We start from the raw sequence: 18,211 nt of genomic DNA, 5'->3' as shown, positions 1-18,211 counted from the left end.
ATTCAGCTGTTTAACTTCTGTGTTCCTTTTTTAAGGAAGTAAATGAACAAATAAACGGACAGAACAAATTTATTAACTGAAAGTAGTATTAACTAGAGCAGTTCTAATGGATGTATTTTCATTCCGGTAACCTTCTGCGATCGGTATGTCTTCAGCTCTGCCTTGATTTTCAAAAAATTCGTTTAAATGGTCATTTGAATCAATGGCAATATTGTGTAAGACCGCGCATGCAACTATTATCATCAAACATACGTGAACAGTATTTCTCAAGCCTAAAAAGAGACAAGGAAACCTTCTTTTTAACACACCGAATGTTCTTTCGATCGTATTCCTTGTTGCCACATGTGACCTGTTGTATCGTTCTTCTGCGGGCGTTCGGGGATTCAAGAAAGGGGTTAAGAGATATTTCTTACAAGCATATCCAGAGTCCCCCAATAAATAAGTTCCTGCTCCGTATTGGTCAGCTTCAAATTCCGGGATTAATGGACTATCATTGAAAATAGTACTGTCATGAACAGATCCTGGCCATCTACTTATTATGTGCCTGATTTTTAATGTGGCATCACATATGGCTTGCACATTAATAGAAAAGAAGCCTTTTCTATTTCTATATAGCTCAGCATTATTTCCACCAGGAGACTGTATCTTGATGTGTGTGCAATCTATAGCTCCAATCACTTTAGGAAACCCTCTGATTCTGTAAAAGCCTCTACAGACTTGTAAAATGTCGTCTTGGTTCTTGGGCATGTTTATAAAATTTGGCCTTTGACGAGCAAGATGTCTGGTGACTCTATTTATCACACGACAGGCAGTACTCTGATTTACGTTGATATGATCTCCAATAACTCTTTGATATGTTCCAGTTGCATAGAACCGAAGAGTTATTAGAAGCTGGGTTAGGCCATCAATACTTTTGTTCCTCTTGGTTTTCGGTTCTATTAAATGTCCAAACATATGGAGCAAATTTTGTACTATTGGCTTCGAAAACCTGTACCTCATTTTGAAATCGATATCATCGTATATTTGAAAAGGATTGTTTCTATCCCTTATAAATCTTATTCTCCTGGCGGGGGCTTCCTCTTCATCGGAGGACGAAGAAAAAGAGGAGAGTGAAATGTCCAACATGAAAATGGCTAAATAAACAGTAAGGAATTATGTTATTTATAAGTAAAAAGTAATTTTTCACTTACATATTATTTCCAAATTTATTTATGAAAAAGTAAGTACCTATTAAAAAATGAACTGAACACAAACTGAGAACTTTAACACTAATTAACAATAAGGAACATCTCGAATAACTATTAGAATAGGTCAAATTATTCTATAAAAATACGTTCCACAAGATCAAATTGAACATTATCAACGAACTGTCAGTTTAATCAGTCAATGAGCACCGGTTAAATTTTGCCGTGATTAAAGCCGACTTGACGGCGTCGTTAATGCTAATTCTTTTTTGTGCATAGGAATTTTAGCTTAATCGATGTTTAACAGTTCCGTTAAATTAACTAATTTAATCAAAGCAAATGTCATTTTTTAATCGAAACAAATGAGTTAACAGCGCCGTTAAGCTTTGATTAACTTTTGTGCATTCGGCCCTAAGAAGTTTATTAAGAAGCTTCCAGTTGCCTTGTAATGTGCGTAATGTTTTTGAATTTAAATGAACTCAGGTGGGCATGACATTTGAAGAACTAAAATCGGGAATAGTGTACAGTAGGGAGTACCGAGGCGCTTGGTGTATTTTCAATCCAGGTTTCAATCCTTCAAGTAAGGGTGGGTTTTTTTCCACAAGCGGCCCGAAGAAATTGATTTTTTTTACGTGGGGTTTCAATTTTTTTTCACCAGTATGAAGGTAAAATTCAAACTGAGCAGGAGCACCACCACCGATAACTCTCATGTATGATATTAACGTGCTTCAGTTTCCACCCTTACTCTAAATTGATAATTTTTTTTCGAAAAGTGTCTCGCGCACTTGAGATTCATCCCCCACATAAAAAACGTGCAAACGCGTTGAATTAGGAAACTGGGATTGTAATTATATACGTAATAGATATCACAAGTAAGATCTATAATCTATAAATGACCTATCATGTTTAAAGGGTTTCATTTAAAATTATGGTAACTTTAGTAATTATAGTGCAAATTGAGTTTGCTTTATGTAGGTAGCCATTGCAATAGTGCCTCTTGTAATGTTTAATTTGCTAAAAATTGCCAATCGTTCCGGCAAGATTTCATCTTTATTCATAATTAGGGTCGCTGACTTTTGTAGTACACGTACGAGTTCAAAAAGTGTACGTCAGCTTTTTAACGATATACAGTGTGTCCCAGATTGCATGGGTAACTTTGTTATTATTAAAGATAGAGCTTTGATGAAATGGGCAATGTTTTGCAGTTTTAGATGCTTATTTAAAATTTCCTTTTGGAAATTCAAAATTTCGCATAGGTTCGACGTAAATTCAAAAAAACTAAGATTGGTCATTTCCTTGAATGTCATATCATCGAAAGTGTAAGAGATATAAAAAAAAGTTTTATATAAAAGTTACTGTCTTTGATACGTTTAATTTAGAAATGGTGTCAAAAAAATTCAAGATGGCTACTTTTGAGGAACATTTGCCAACTTCCTCAAGTTAAATAGGCGCCATATGGGATTTTTAGATTACTTGATAGATTTTTTAATTCTCTTTTCAACGAGCCATCATAATATAAGATTGAAAATAAGGTACCAGTTATATCAACGGTTTTTATATTTTAATCAAGTAGGCTGTGATGAATTAAAAAAAACAAAACAAAATCTATTCGAGGCAACAAAACAATGAAAATAATTAAATCAGATGTTCAAAAATCAGGGGCGCATTCATGAGAGAGGGGGTTTGAGCATTACAACTCCCTCCAAAATTTAAAAAAAAATCCCTAAAATAACAACTTTGCGAGAAGGTAAAGCTGCTGAAGTTTATATAAACTCTACTTACGCCGCAAGAACCTAGTTGCAGTGTTGGGTAAGATCCTTTATTTCTGGATATCTAGATCCAGATACTTAAAAATCATGATCTAGATTCAGGTCAAAGATCCACACGTAAAAAAGGATCTAAATCAAGATCAAAGATCCTTCCAAAATGATCTAGATCCTTCATAGGTAAATTTGATTTACATGGGTGGATTTGTGTTTTGATTCATTATTCTAAATACCGTAAGGAAAGGTGCAGCAATTTTTGTACTTTTCGGTATTACAATAAGTTTTTTTAGTATTATCCTTTTTTTTATTGTTAACATTAGTTTTAAAATGTTATTAATAATAAGATTTAGATATTAGCAATCTGCACCATTAAATGGCAAAACATAAACTGAAATAATTATGCATTAAATGTACAGAAAGTTTTATTAAATATCTAACACTAATATTATAGTTACAATTTTGTACATGCATTCTTAAGTCTAAAAATAATGCATTCTTAAGTCTAAAAATGTGTTCTCATTTTGTTCTCTTTTAAAATCAATAGCGTTTCAAACATTTCATCGCTTAATCTATTTCTATGAGGAGTTTAAATTTGTGCGCCTACACTAAATATTCTTTCTATGGGGGCAGAAGAGGGCAGCACACATAATTATATTTAAAAAAAGCATTCTTTTACAGCGGGGTACTTATACTTATTTAATTGATAGAATGTATTATCTGAATCATTAAAATATTCATTGCACCCACTGTTCAGAGTTGTGGTTCCGGTGTGGGTACTACTTATTTTTAAAAAATCAAAAAATCATCAGAGGAAATTTCATCCCCTCTTCTATTGCACATTTGCTCATTTTTAAAAGGAGTAATAATCCAACCATTTTAAATTAAATGTTGGGTTTGAACAAATATGGTCGGCTTGCAACATTTTTTATGTTCATTATATTACCTAAACGTTTTTGAAGGCCATTTAGTAAACATTCCTGTAATTTTGAACAGAATTTTAAATTTGTCATAGCTCCCATAGTGATGCTTTAATTTTAAAAAGTGGTGGTAAAATAGTTCCTAAGTGATCAGATTTTTCGTTTTGTACCAAATGCTAATGGTTTTGTTACAAAAATATGTTCTTTTAAAAACATTAAATCGGATTGTCGAAACTCGTCTATTTTTGACACTTTGTAAAGCTCATTTCATTTTAATTCAACGATAATTACTTTTATACATGCCGCTGCATCATGCATAGAAGTCCAACGAGTTGGACAAGGAACTTTCAATTTAATACCACATATATTTTCCACTACGTCCGATGCTTTAGTGGATCGACTTACTAGATTCCACAAAGAGAAAACTTTTTGTAAAACTAAATCGTGAATTTTTTTGTATCTTGTATTTTCTGCGGCAGGTAGCGCATCCACAGTAATAATAAGCCTGAGGGTATGTGAGCAACATTTAAAATGTTGGGGCAAAAACACGTACGGGGTGTCATTCTCAAAGTCTGAAAATGGTTTAACATCTACGTCAGGGGCGGACTGGGTACTTAAGGGCCAGGTGGAATTGCATAGGCCATTAAAACAACCTAACATCAACCCCAATTAGAGAAACGTGTTAATAATTTTGAGCCCCGAAGAAAAAATTGTCTCAGATCGACCCGGAAAAAAAATTTTCTTGTAGAATGTGGCCTGTAGAATCCATAATTTCAAACAGTTCCAAGATTGGGCTACTAATAGTTCAAAAGATACAGCCCTTTGAATTTTTTTTCGAAATTGGTTTCTAGCCTATAACTTTTGATTGAGAAGTCTGATCGAAAAAGTACGAATTGATTTGGATTCTACGCACCCAAATTAATAAGAAAAAGTGTTTTCTCGCGAATTTTTGGTGTAGTCGATTTTTGGTAAAAAAGGAAGGTAATACACTGCCTTTTTTTGAGCCCCGAAGAAAAAATTGTCTCAGATCGACCCGAAAAAAAAATTTTCTTATAGAAAATTACCATACAGTTTTTTTTAAAATTGCAGCTGATAATTAAAAGTAACAAAATATACAATCCACACGAGGTGCGTCGCCTATCATTATATTTCAGCACTTTCATGCTACGACAAAAAAATGATAAATTTATTGTAAAACACTTCAATTAAAACAGAATTTTTTAACAACCTAACATCAACCCCAATTAGAGAAACGTGTTAATAATTTATTAATAGTGCAAGAAACTAAATACAGCACATACTTATAAATTTCCAACGGGCCATTATGATCTACAGGCCGGGTGGCAATCGCCACCCGCCCCCCCGTGCCAGTCCGCCTCAGATCTACGTCATTTTGATTATGTAGCTCTTCATTGCATTTTAATTGGGCGGGGGCAAATACGTTAAACGCTTTTCTAAAATTACTTTCATTGTCTGTTACGGTTCCTGAAATTTTATGAATCTCTAACATTATGAATTTGGCTGATCATTTCTGCAATTTTATCAAATGTGTGTGAAAATTTAAACCGTCTACAGCTCAATACAAAAGATTTACGTTCGAAACTATTATGGTCAATATAATGGGCAATCATACCAAGATAACTTTCGGTGTTACTACTCCAAACATCTGCTGTTTTTGGTTTTATTTATTTAATTCTTCCCTTACATGACCAACTACTGCGGATTTTCGTTCTTCCAATTTATGATTTAGAGTTTTCCGGTCGCAAGGATAGTCCTACTCGTCGAACAAAGGCTGGCTTTTCAGCAGTGCATATGGGTCTCATTTCTTCAGCGATATAATCCAATATTAGTGTATTTAACCTGCAGAACAACCCATAGTATAATTCTAGGGGGAAACAATTTTGAATTTTTGGTGTACACCCCTCTGAATTAATTTGAATTAACGTGAATTAATTTGAATTTGAATTTTTGGTGTACACCAAAAATGGTACTTGTTTCCCGCTAGGTATAATTAGTAAATCTATTCTGACAAACAATATGTTAAGATTAAGATGAATTTTTGAAAATACAAAGCGTCTTTCGTGAAAGTTGAAGGATGTTTTCTCTAAAGAAATCAGAATATAACGATTTAGGTTAAAGTTAACAAAATATTAATACAAAAAAGAAAAAAAATACACTAAAGTTAGTGTTGCTAAGAAAAGAAGTGTTTAGTAGATTTTGATATGATGAAAAAACTTAACTTTCTGCGTGCATGCTTTCTATACTCTATAGTCTATAGCAATAGCATATTCATAAAATTCCCCGTTGACGTAACATTGCCTTTTATTCCAGACGGGCAGTGTTGACACTGCGTCACTACTTTAGTGTCATTTTTTGAAATAATTTTGTTAAATTTATACCATTTAAAATAAACGGAGCTTCCATTAATTCACTTTCATTTTCCATCTTAAAGATGGCACACCGAAATGAGGAAAATGTATCTATCTCGCTATCTCGTTCCGCGAGTGTAACCTCTTCCCAGTTTTTACCTTTTTCGATGCAAAATTCGCAAAACAGCAAGAAAAATTATACGTAAGTCCTTAGTGAAAGAGTCCTTCCTTGAAAATTATAATAACCGCCTATATCCTTTTAAACATTCACAACAGTTACTAATCCTTTACCAGTACCCGCCGTTTAATAAACAGATTGAGAAATTTCAAGGTGCATAAGTGAATTTGCATAAATACCAAGAAAGTCTTGGATTTTACGTTTACTTAGTAGTCGCCTGTTGCAGAACTGAATTTTTTGTCGCAAAAATGACATTACAAATCATTCAATTTGCGACATAATTATCGCCCATAATGTGATTCTATATAGGGTGGTGACTTGCGTAACGCATCATAGGGATTTCAATGTAAAATTCATAACATGCGATTATTGGCTCCCCAAATTATTTGAGAGCAAAAATTTATTAAGGTTTTTTTGTAGAAAACATTTTTTTACGCCAATCAAGCGTATTAGTTTTCAATTTTTTGCATAATAAAGACGGAAAATTGGAAAAATAAAACCCGCATCTTTTTGAATAATCTGTGATGCCATGGAATTTTATAATACAAAAACTACGCCAATATCCGTCATGCCATGGAATGTCTGCTATAAAACAAATCAAATTCTATCAAAAAGTATTATATTTAGAACAGCGATTCAACATAAAAAAAGACCAAATTAGGAAAAACGGTTTCCTAATATACCTAACAATTCACAATAAATGTTCGAATAAGTCACCATTAACTGTAAAGCACTAACCAAGTCAATCATGATCGACTTGGTTAGTGCTATAAAATCCATTTCGAACTGCTGTAAATTGATAACTGGATATCTTTTGTTTTAGAAAATTCCATGGCATCGCAGATTATTGAAAAAGATGCGGGTTTTATTTTTCCAATTTTCCATCTTTATATGAAAAAAATTGAAAACTAATACGGGTTGATTGGTGTAAAAAAATTTTTTCTACAAAAAACTTTAATACATTTTTGCTCTAAAATAATTTGGGGAGCCAATAATCGCATGTTATGAATTTTATTTGTTACTCAGTTGTAAACGTTGATTAACAAGACAAAACGCAAACGGGTAAACGTCACGTTTAAACGCTACTGACTTGTAAAACTGACAGCTGACCTGTAAAAATTTTACAAGTTAGTAATCTAGTCATTTCATTGGCCAGAATTAGTGCGAAGTCTCTGTTACTATAGGATAACATGATATTTTAGACATTTTTTCGAGATCAATTTAAGAACTAATAATTTACGTTTACTATTGTTTACAAATGAGTAACAAATAAAATATTGTACATTATACGCCAGGTAATAGTTTTTACTGGCTCTAGGAGATGACAGGCTCGCCAGTCAACTTCTCCTATCGCCAGTAAAAACTCACTTACCTGGCTAATAATGTAAAATACTATTACATTGAAATCCCTATGATGTGTTACGCAAGTCACCACCCTGTATATGCTTATAGGAAATTACTACTTAAGAAGTTAAGGCAAAGTGGACAGTGGTGCGCTTACCTGCATAAGAAAAATGTTTTTCGGATAACTCATCAGGTACGCCTATGAATTAGTTGTACTGTCAACAATTACTGGTAATATGGTAATACCCCCTAAGCTAAACTACTCGTAAAGCTGTCTACGCAAAAATCCCAAAAACTTGAATGGGACATATTTATTCTTTAAGTAGAAACGATTTACGCCGCTGATGTTAAATATTGCAAAAAAAATATTTTTATATAAATTAAAATTGATCGTTGGATCTACGAGTGGAAGATTGAATGTAATATAATTTAGTTCCAGATACGAGATCATCATCTAACAAGGATCTAGATCCAGACCCAAAATCCATGTGATGGATCTAGATCGTGGATCTAGATACTACCCAACACTGGGTGCAGTTTATTAATTTAAGAATTCCTGTTTTAAAACCTATGTAAGTATTGTTAGCTTTCATTTCCTTCATTGAAAAAACAAGAGCAAAAAGCGTAAAAGGGAGGTTAATGTCCAATTGACAACTGTGACCATACTGTTCAGTAAACAGTAGTTCGCAGGGTAGTTCGAGAAACGGACCCAAAAAGTCCATCTGGTAAAAATGAATATTTGTACGAATCCACATTCATTGCGAGACCTAGTCCAGATTAGGCGCGAAAATTTTGGCTTGTAAGAAGAAAATTTCTGGATAACATTTCGAACTAAAAAATGTGAATGTCACCCTTCCTGGTCTTCGTATCAGTTCTGCGTTTCAATTTCAAACAGAATAATATGTACGGAATTAAAGAAGATCAATAATCGATAGATTTTTATGCCCAATACGTACATTACATCGGAATGAATGCTTTTTTATAGGTAAAATGAAATAGTCCTCGTTATGCATTACTGTCAATACCGTACAAAAAGGTCACACAGCCAAAAAATTGGGGAGGAGTTCAAAAAATCTCCCTTGGTTTGAGAAAGCGACATCAAAAATAAGGACGAATCGCTGGGTTTTGATTTGGTGAAACCTTCTTTAATTTAAGTGACTGATTCTGAACGAGCGAACGATATGCACGCATGCGTTTACGTTATCGGCCGTACACGTCACTTACACCTGTATTCATTTGGTACCCAAATTCAGTTCACAATGCGTATTTTAAAATTGTGCGTATAGTGCGGTATGGTTTTGGTTGTATTTCGAATTATTCGTCTTACCAAACGAGGTGCAATGGAGTGGTAAGTGAAATTTGATTTTTCTAGTTTTGAATTAACATCTCTTCTAATTTATACCGTTTTCAAATATCGTTTCAAATTATGCATAGGCACGTCTCATCATCCAAATTTAAAATTAGACTACTAAGTAATTCGTAATAGGGTTGATAATTTACTCTTAACTAATTGGTAGGACCGTAGGACTGAAAGGGTACTTTTTTTCTAACTACAAAACGATTGTCTTTAAACGGGAAAGTTTTCTGAATATTCGGATTTTAATTTTGTAATCATTATAAAACGATGTCTTTTCGATTTAAACGTTGGCAAAGTAGATAACGATTCATGCCCAATTGCGATGATGCCTATACGTCACTACACCTGTACTAATTTGATACACGAATTTGTCAAAATTTCATTTTATAAGCGGGCGTGATAAAGTGCGGTTGTGTCTTTTTCGAATTGCTAGATCATATAAAAATATATGTATCGAGATTATAACGTGTCACAATGGGTAGGTAAGTGAAAAATGTTAACCAATTTGTTGAAGTTATAAGTAGTGATTTGTATAAGGGTTGCCAAAGATTCTCTTAAAAAAAATACCAAACATCCGCAAATATGATTTTCTTTCTCAAAGGTAAAGGTTTCGCTGCCCCTTTTGTTTGGGCAAGGGGTTGCAAAAATATCTGGGATTAATCGTTTCTTTTCGATTTAAACGTTCATATACCTAACGAATTCGGAATTAGTGAGCCACTCATCTGTCCAGATGTTTTACGTTATCGACCTAAGGGAAAGATGAGATTAGCAAAAATCAAAATTTTAATCTGGATTTTAACGCAAGTGGTTTATCTTGACTTGAATAAGAACAATTGCAAGAATCCTTTGTTATAGTAATTTTTATGTGGTAGTACCTATGACAAGTTGGATTTGATCATCCAAATTTTGAGTTAACACCTCTTCTAATTTATACATCAGTTTTCAACAATCGTTTCAAATAGGTACGTCTCATATCCAAACTTAAAATTAGAGTAGTAATTCGTAATAGGGTTGATAATTTACTCTTAACTAATTGGTAGGACCGTAGGACTGAAAGGGTACTTTTTTTCTAACTACAAAACGATTGTCTTTAAACGGGAAAGTTTTCTGAATATTCGGATTTTAATTTTGTAATCATTATAAAACGATGTCTTTTCGATTTAAACGTTGGCAAAGTAGATAACGCATGAGTCAGCGCCCAATCTGCACAGATGTTTATGCTATCGGCCGTGTACGTCACTACACCTGTATTAATTTGATCACGAATTTTATCAAAATTTCATTTTATAAACGGACGTGGTACAGTGCGGTTTTGTCACGTGTTTCGAATTACGATACCAGAACAAAATTATCATTGATGTATTAGTAAACGTGTCGCAATGCGGGTAGGTAAGTGAAAATAATTGTTAACCCATTTGTTGAACTGCAAGCAAAGTGCAACAATCTATTAACAAACGCCATTTGAGATAAGGTATTTTGTAGACAATCTCGTTTGCTCAATATTCAATATTCATATTTCTCAATCTATTCTTAAGATCCCAGCCCTTATTTTTGGCTTTGAATTAGCAATAATGGTAATACATTGTGCTCGATGCTTGTTGAATCGTGTCGATCCAATTTTCGAAGATACGTTTACGGTACCTGCCCCATTAGCTCGTCCCAGATCCAAACCTCGCAAGCCAACTTGATTCTTAATAACTCACTATTTTTACATACAGGGTGGCCCAACGAAAACGAAACCGACTGAATAAATCGTAAGAAAATAGTTTTTGAAACAAACGCAAAAACACTTCGATTTTGGTTGGAAGGGGGACATCTTTTATTTCAAATTCTACACCCCTGCGATCAACCGCCTAAGCAGGGTTGCCAACCCTTCAGTAATTTTAAATTGAACGTTGGGTCGAGTGACACATCATTGGAAAGGGCTCTTAATTTCCTATCAAATTTGAGCGAGGCGTTTTTTACGTTTATAAGAAATATTAGCAGTCGCTCGAATTTGGAAATTAAATCATAGGCGTGTAGGAAACTTGTCACTCGGTTCAACGTTCAATTTAAAATTATCGAAGGGGTGGCAACCCTGCTTACCTTGACAACAGGGGTGTAAATTTTGAAATAAAAGATTCCCCCCCCCCCCCTTCCAAACAAAATCGACGTGTTTTTCGTTTGTTAAAAAAACTATTTATAAGTTATTTAAGCTGAATATAACACACAGACAATCATTATGATTCATTTATTTGTTCCTGCATAAACAATAGCCTGGATCAGGGGCGGACTGGCCCGGGGGGGGGGGGCGATTGCCACCTGGCCTGTACGTCATAATGGCCCGTTGGAAATTTATAAGTATGGGCTGTATTTAGTTTCTTGCACTATTAATAAGTTATTAACACGTTTCTCTAATTGGGGTTGATGTTAGGTTGTTAAAAAATTCTGTTTTAATTGAAGTGTTTTACAATGAATTTATCATTTTTTGTCGTAGCATGAAAGTGATGAAATACAATGATAGGCGACGCGCCTCGTTTGGATTGTATATTTTGTTACTTTTAATTATCAGCTGCAATTTAAAAAAAACCTGTATTGTAATTGATTTCCGAAAAAGGAGTACTTTAAAATGAAGCAAAAAATGTTTTTGTGGTGCACCGCAGAGCTACCCCCCTGCCACCTTCATTACTACACTAATACTTTAATGGCCCGTAACCTATGCAATTCCACCTGGCCCGCCCCTGACTAGAAACCAATTTCGAAAGAAAATTCAAAGGGCTGTAACTTTTGAACTAGTAGCCCAATCTTGGAACTGTTTGAAATTATGGATTCTACAGGCCACATTCTATAAAAAAAATTTTTTCCGGGTCGATCTGAGACAATTTTTTTTTCGGGCCTCAAAAAAAGGCAGTGTATAACCTTCCTTTTTTACCAAAAATCGACTGCACCAAAATTTCTCGGGAAAACACTTTTTCTTATTAATTTTGGTGCGTAGAATCTAAAACAATTCGTACTTTTTCGATCGGACGTCTCAATCAAAAGTTTTAATTATCAGCTGCAATTTAAAAAAAAACTGTATTGTAATTGATTTCCGAAAAAGGAGTACTAAAATGAAGCAAAAAAATGTTTTTGTGGTGCAGAGAATCCTAAATGACAACCCCATACTTGTGACACATCGTTGGAAAACTACTGGAAAATGCTTTCCAGTGGTACCAATAGTCAATATTCATTATGACAATTTAACAAAGATTTTATAATTAACAAAAAAAAAATCAAGCCATACCTATGTTCAAGATTTGGTCGCTAAATTCGAAGAAACGGAATCTATTATCAATAGAAAAAGAAAGCAACCAAGATTGCTTAAAGAAGCAGCTCAGTTTGAAGTTCTTGGTCAATTTGCCATAAATCCCTCAATGACAACATTTAGTTTTTTTTGTTAATAATTAAATTTTTGTTAAATTGTCTTTAATGAATATTGACTTCATTGGCACCACTGGAAAGAATTTTTCAGTAGCTTTCCAACGATGTGTCACAAGTATGGGGTTGCTATTTAGGATTTTTGAAGAGGGGGGGGGGATGGGAGTTAAGGGGGTGGGGGGTTGTCACTCATAACGTTATTCTGATTCCCCCTTGATACCCCCCAAAACGGTTTTGTGTAATTTTCAATATCTTCTTTACTTTGGGAAATATGGCCGACTGCAAGTTTTAAAATTGACACCCCGTATACTGTTTTTCCCTATGTCTACTTTCAAATGCCAATATCTCTTCTGAAGGGCGACTAAGTTTATGCATACAAAATAACTTTTTAAATCGAATAAACATCTTGCTGTCAGATTAATCAGTTTGAATTGACTTAACAAAAAATAAATCTCTTACTGCCACCATCACTATACCAATAAATACGGAAGCTAAAGCAGCAATATTCAAATTAAGATATCTATTTTTTTAAAGAGGTTATTTTGGTTACATTCAGAAGACATTTTGTCATTTAAAAGTAGACATAGGAAAACTTCTTGATAAATATCCCTGTATATTTCGGTAAATATCGACTGTATACAAAATTTTTCTATATAAAAGTTGTTTAACATTTAATTTCACATAATAAGGCAGCATTTCATTGTTTTTATTTTAGAAAACAAATGAATAACGAAAAACAATTGAATTTTTTTAAATAGCAATGCACACTTTCATTAGGCTCATTTGATTGAGATTTTTTTCTTTTCAACACGTTAGAACCCGTGTAGAAGAAATTAATTTTTATTTCAAGCTTTTTGTGCCATGCACTGCCTTGAAGTTACTGGTTTTGAACATTCATTGTGAAAAGAAAAAAAAATCTTTATCAAATGAGCCCAATGAAAAGATGCACTGTCATTTAAAAAAATTCAATTGTTTTTCGTAATTCATTAGTTTTATGAATTAAAAACAACTGAATGCTGTCTTATTATGGGAAATATACCTAATGTTAAACACTACCATATAGAAATATTTTGTATACATTCGATATTTACCGAGATATATACTTTACTCCATGCATAATGGACACCCTATATTTTATTGAAACTTTAACCACATATACTTTTAGTAAACTGTCTAGCAACTGTCTTATTTATCGAAATATTTTTTTGAAATTTGAATCACAGATGCTTCTGTTAAAAGCAAACATATCTCATATTGTAAACATTATTTATGAAGATATTGCTTTGAAATATTAACCATAGATGCCCCTAGTAAAGAAAAACATAGAACTCATAGCTATGGCCTTTTGGAAAGTACTGACCAATGTGCTGAAGTTACTCGGCGTAAATCTTTTTACTTCGCATGAATGTATGATTAATGAGGGCGAAAATTCCGTTTGAAAAGCCATTGTAAATTTCAATGTGCGGTCGTCGTGAATTTGAAACGCTTAATTTTAAGATTTAGTGGATGAAAACAGAACGAGAGAGAATTAAAAGCACTGGCCACGAAAAAGAGGTAGTTTCAGACCGAAACATTCATAGGCAAAATTTCAAAATTTAAGGGATGAACCAAAAGTCGCGATTCCGAAATGAAATTCCAAGTTCGTAAGCCTGGAATTCTTTTTTGTACCGATTATGGAGATTAATTCGTGAAATGATTGCGATAGTGATCGTTCCCTAGGGTTTGGGCATTTTCTTTGGAAGAGGAATACTCAAGCGAGGGAGCGAATACATGAATTTTCCAGGGAAACCATGCGGGGTTTTTGAAAGGTAAATAATCCGGTGACGATTATTTCTGGGATGGATATACCGGGGATGAATATTTGGGGCCGAAACCTGATGCACTTTGTCGATCCATCCTTTTAAACCTTCGCGTTTAGAGTAGGCGAAATAAATGTCAGTAGTTTCAGACCTTGTCTAGACTTTGCACCTTGTAGAAGTACCGCGAAAAAAAGTAATTTTACCAACTAGTAGAAGGAATTATATAAAGACGAACAAAATAGTAGTTTTTTCATTAAATAAGGATTAATAGTCTCAGGATTTAGATGATCAAACAGAAACGAATTGGGGCTTGTCAAAACTAACACGATAGTGTGCGACCACTGTTTATATATTATAAAAAAAACATAAAATATCGCTCTCTGGCGGCCAACAAATCTCCAAATTATAATATAGAAATTAAAAACGCCAAGCACTAACAAAATATGGTAGGCAAAACTATTAAATTTCCACGTTCCAGCTATTTTTAACGATTTGAATAATGAATACTGATTTGGCAACATTATTGGTAAAATATAGTTTGCGTGTCGAGTGTTTTTATCCATATTTTGGGGTCATGAAGCAGCAATCAAGCGTTAAAATATTCATGGACGTGTTCGTGTATAAATAAATGAAAACTTGACCGAGCGACTGCTGTAAACTCTCACGATCGCGTATTATTGTCTCAATTCAATTACGTCAACTTTAATTTTTCCTCAATTTATGTTAATTCGTCACCCTCTCGCCCCTTCGAATTAACCCCTCGCGTATAGCACGATCAATAATTATACTTTTTCCCTCTCGCGATTTGGACAACCATCGATTATGGGTTTGCGTGTTTCGAGATTGGATTTCTTTATACCTACCTAATTTACTCAGATTTTATTACATTCTGACTTATTGTATTGCATAGCGCAGTGGCGGATTTACAAATTTGCCGCCAGTATTTGACGTCCCTATTGACTAACGGAAATTCTGTATCCCAGTTCGAAATATTACGTGATTTTATTCTAACAATGAAATTGCAACTTTGATTTGTGTTCTATCGTCTTCATTAAAACAGTTTTCCCTTATTAGCATGATTATTGTGAACTAGGCCCTAGGAGATCGTTGTGTCAGTTTCTACATTATTTTACAATCCACGATTTAGTGAAAATTACACGAGAACATTATTTTTGGGTACCTTCTGAGCTAAAAAAAGCCCAATCATGTACTGATTATAAGGTATGTTTTAAAAATTCTTTCACCAATAGGAACGCAGCTTACACAAAACTACTAAATTTAAATTGTAATATTGGATCGGATCGGATATTTTAAAAATTCATGATCTCAAAGTATATTTTACAGAGCGTTTAGTAATTTTTCATAAGTATACAGACGTAGAGTGTTCAGTATACTGCAGTACAGTACCAAAATATTGTACAATATTGTACAATAAAAATAATATCTTTTTTATTTCTGTAAGATACAAATTTTTGGATCAAATTTGCCACCCCATAAAATCTGCCACCCTACTGCTGGTAAATCCGCCACTGGCATAGCGCCTTTTTCGTTCGATCTAAAGATGACAGAAGTAACAAGAATCTAATGTGCTCGTAGCAATTGCATTTCGCGTTTACTGTAGAAAAAAGATAGGCTAAAATGACGTACGATAAAAAGCACAAGTTAGAATGCGTCCCGCGGTCGTTAAATAATCGACAAAGTTCTTCTACCCTTAACCAGAATAATAATCGCTCAATCAACCCGCAAAAGCTCGCTCATTCCAATAATAATAAACATGTTAGTGTAACCGAGGCATAACAACCGCACACCCCGCATAAATACCGGCAACAGTATTCGTAGTTAATATCCCTAAAACCCCCGGGACTAAGACCCGAAATCGCTCTCTGTGTGCTCAGATTAACACGTATGTTTAATAAATAGCCGGATTTTGGCAGCTGTCCTCGAGTACCCCCATGTATAGTTGAACGTTCCATTGTGTATAATACGTACGATTGTCGAGGTCGGCGCGGACCTTTAGCTTGCTTGGGCGATTTTTTTTTCCTCGATTGTTATGACACAATGGTGCAAACAATTTGTAATAATATCGATGCGCTTTTGCGGCTTGTGTAAATAGATGGACGGCCGTTTCCCCAATTTCAATGGGAAAAGGAAGTTTGTTACTATTCTCGTGTAAAACTCGACTCGACACCTTTTTTTTGCCGTTTCCCAAAAGTACTCCTGCAGGACATGCGGGAACGAAATCGTTTCGGTATAAAAAGGTGTTACGAATAACCGGCAGGGAAGCTGCGATAAGTGCACTTCACTCAGATTTAAGCGTCATAAGTCGAATTTAAAGTTCTTGCGAGTCATTCTAATCCATTAATTTTACAAGTTTTGTGAGAAGTTTAAATTAAGTTGGTCTCATACATACATTCACACGGGGAACGGGGGAACACAACTAAATTGAGCGATTTGTTCATTTTGCACTGTTGACAAAATGTACTAGATCATTAAGACGCTGTTGATAATAGGGGATACTCTCTGTTTTTAGGGGGATCATCTCGTGTGGCAACCAACGGAGAAATTCAGGTAAGTTGACCAGAAGGACGGTGAAAACTGTACCCTTATTTGCCTAATAATATTCAATTTAATGTAAAATAACCACCCTTTCTCTGTTTTTAGGGGGATGATCTCGTGTCGCAGCCAACGAAGAAATTCAGGCAAGTTGACCAGAAGGACGGTGAAAACTTTACCCTTATTTGCTTATGAATATTCAATTTAATGTAAAATAACCACCCTTTCTCTATTTTTAGGGGGATGATCTCGTGTCGCAGCCAACGAAGAAATTCAGGCAAGTTGACCAGATGGACGGTGAAAACTTTACCCTTATTTGCTTAATAATATCCAATTTAATGTAAAATAACCACCCTTTCTCTGTTTTTAGGGGGATGAACTCGTGTCGCAGCCAACGAAGAAATTCAGGCTAGTTGACCAGAAAGACGGTGAAAACTTTACCCTTATTTGCTTAATAATATTCCAATTTAATGTAAAATAACCACCCTTTCTCTGTTTTTAGGGGGATGATCTCGTGTCGCAGCCAACGAAGAAATTCAGGCAAGTTGACCAGAAGGACGGTGAAAACTTTACCCTTATTTGCTTATGAATATTCAATTTAATGTAAAATAACCACCCTTTCTCTATTTTTAGGGGGATGATCTCGTGTCGCAGCCAACGAAGAAATTCAGGCAAGTTGACCAGATGGACGGTGAAAACTTTACCCTTATTTGCTTAATAATATCCAATTTAATGTAAAATAACCACCCTTTCTCTGTTTTTAGGGGGATGAACTCGTGTCGCAGCCAACGAAGAAATTCAGGCTAGTTGACCAGAAAGACGGTGAGAACTTTACCCTTATTTGCTTAATAATATTCAATTTAATGTAAAATAACGACCCTTTCTCTGTTTTTAGGGGGATGAACTCGTGTCGCAGCCAACGAAGAAATTCAGGCTAGTTGACCAGAAGGACGGTGAAAACTTTACCCTTATTTGCTTAATAATATTCAATTTAATGTACATTAACCACCCTTTCTCTGTTTTTAGGGGGATGATCTCGTGTCGCAGCCAACGAAGAAATTCAGGCAAGTTGACCAGAAGGACGGTGAAAACTTTACCCTTATTTGCTTAATAATATTCCAATTTAATGTAAAATAACCACCCTTTCTCTGTTTTTAGGGGGATGATCGCGTGTCGCAGCCAACGAAGAAATTCAGGCAAGTTGACCAGAAGGGCGGTGAGAACTTTACCCTTATTTGATTTAAAAATTATCACGTTAGTGTAAAATAACGACCCTTTCTCTTTTTTAGAGGGATGATCTCGTGTCGAAATCAACGAAGAAATTCTGGCTAGTTGACCAGAAGGACGG

The 18,211-nt window shown here is 34.5% G+C and overlaps 1 protein-coding gene and 1 long non-coding RNA gene across 3 annotated transcripts; one reads left to right on the top strand and one right to left on the bottom strand.

Moving 5' to 3' along the window:
* Positions 1-72: 72 nt before the first annotated feature.
* LOC116167947 (putative nuclease HARBI1) lies at positions 73-1,224 on the bottom strand. The gene is made up of 2 exons (XM_031483571.1): positions 1,191-1,224; positions 73-1,133 (listed from the first exon to the last, which is right to left on the bottom strand). Exon 2 carries the CDS (start codon positions 1,123-1,125, stop codon positions 73-75), a length of 1,053 nt encoding a protein of 350 aa, XP_031339431.1. The 5' UTR covers positions 1,126-1,133; positions 1,191-1,224.
* A 6,972-nt stretch (positions 1,225-8,196) lies between these two features.
* Positions 8,197-17,965, top strand: LOC116168126. Of its 2 annotated transcripts, XR_004144711.1 has the most exons (4): positions 9,019-9,106; positions 16,841-16,878; positions 16,972-17,291; positions 17,628-17,965. It is a non-coding gene; the product is annotated as an uncharacterized LOC116168126 (long non-coding RNA). The 2 variants fall into 2 exon arrangements; XR_004144712.1 differs by lacking the exons at positions 9,019-9,106; positions 16,841-16,878 and adding an exon at positions 8,197-8,330.
* Positions 17,966-18,211: the final 246 nt, after the last annotated feature.

This window comes from Photinus pyralis, unplaced genomic scaffold, assembly GCF_008802855.1.
Source record: "Photinus pyralis isolate 1611_PpyrPB1 unplaced genomic scaffold, Ppyr1.3 Ppyr1.4_LG4, whole genome shotgun sequence".
NCBI classification, from domain to species: Eukaryota; Metazoa; Arthropoda; class Insecta; order Coleoptera; family Lampyridae; genus Photinus; species Photinus pyralis.
This window is presented reverse-complemented; position numbering and strand designations above follow the sequence as displayed.

Excerpts from the sequence above, each read along its gene's own strand:
- LOC116167947 (XM_031483571.1), bottom strand. The coding sequence starts at position 1,125 with ATGTTGGACATTTCACTCTCCTCTTTTTCTTCGTCCTCCGATGAAGAG.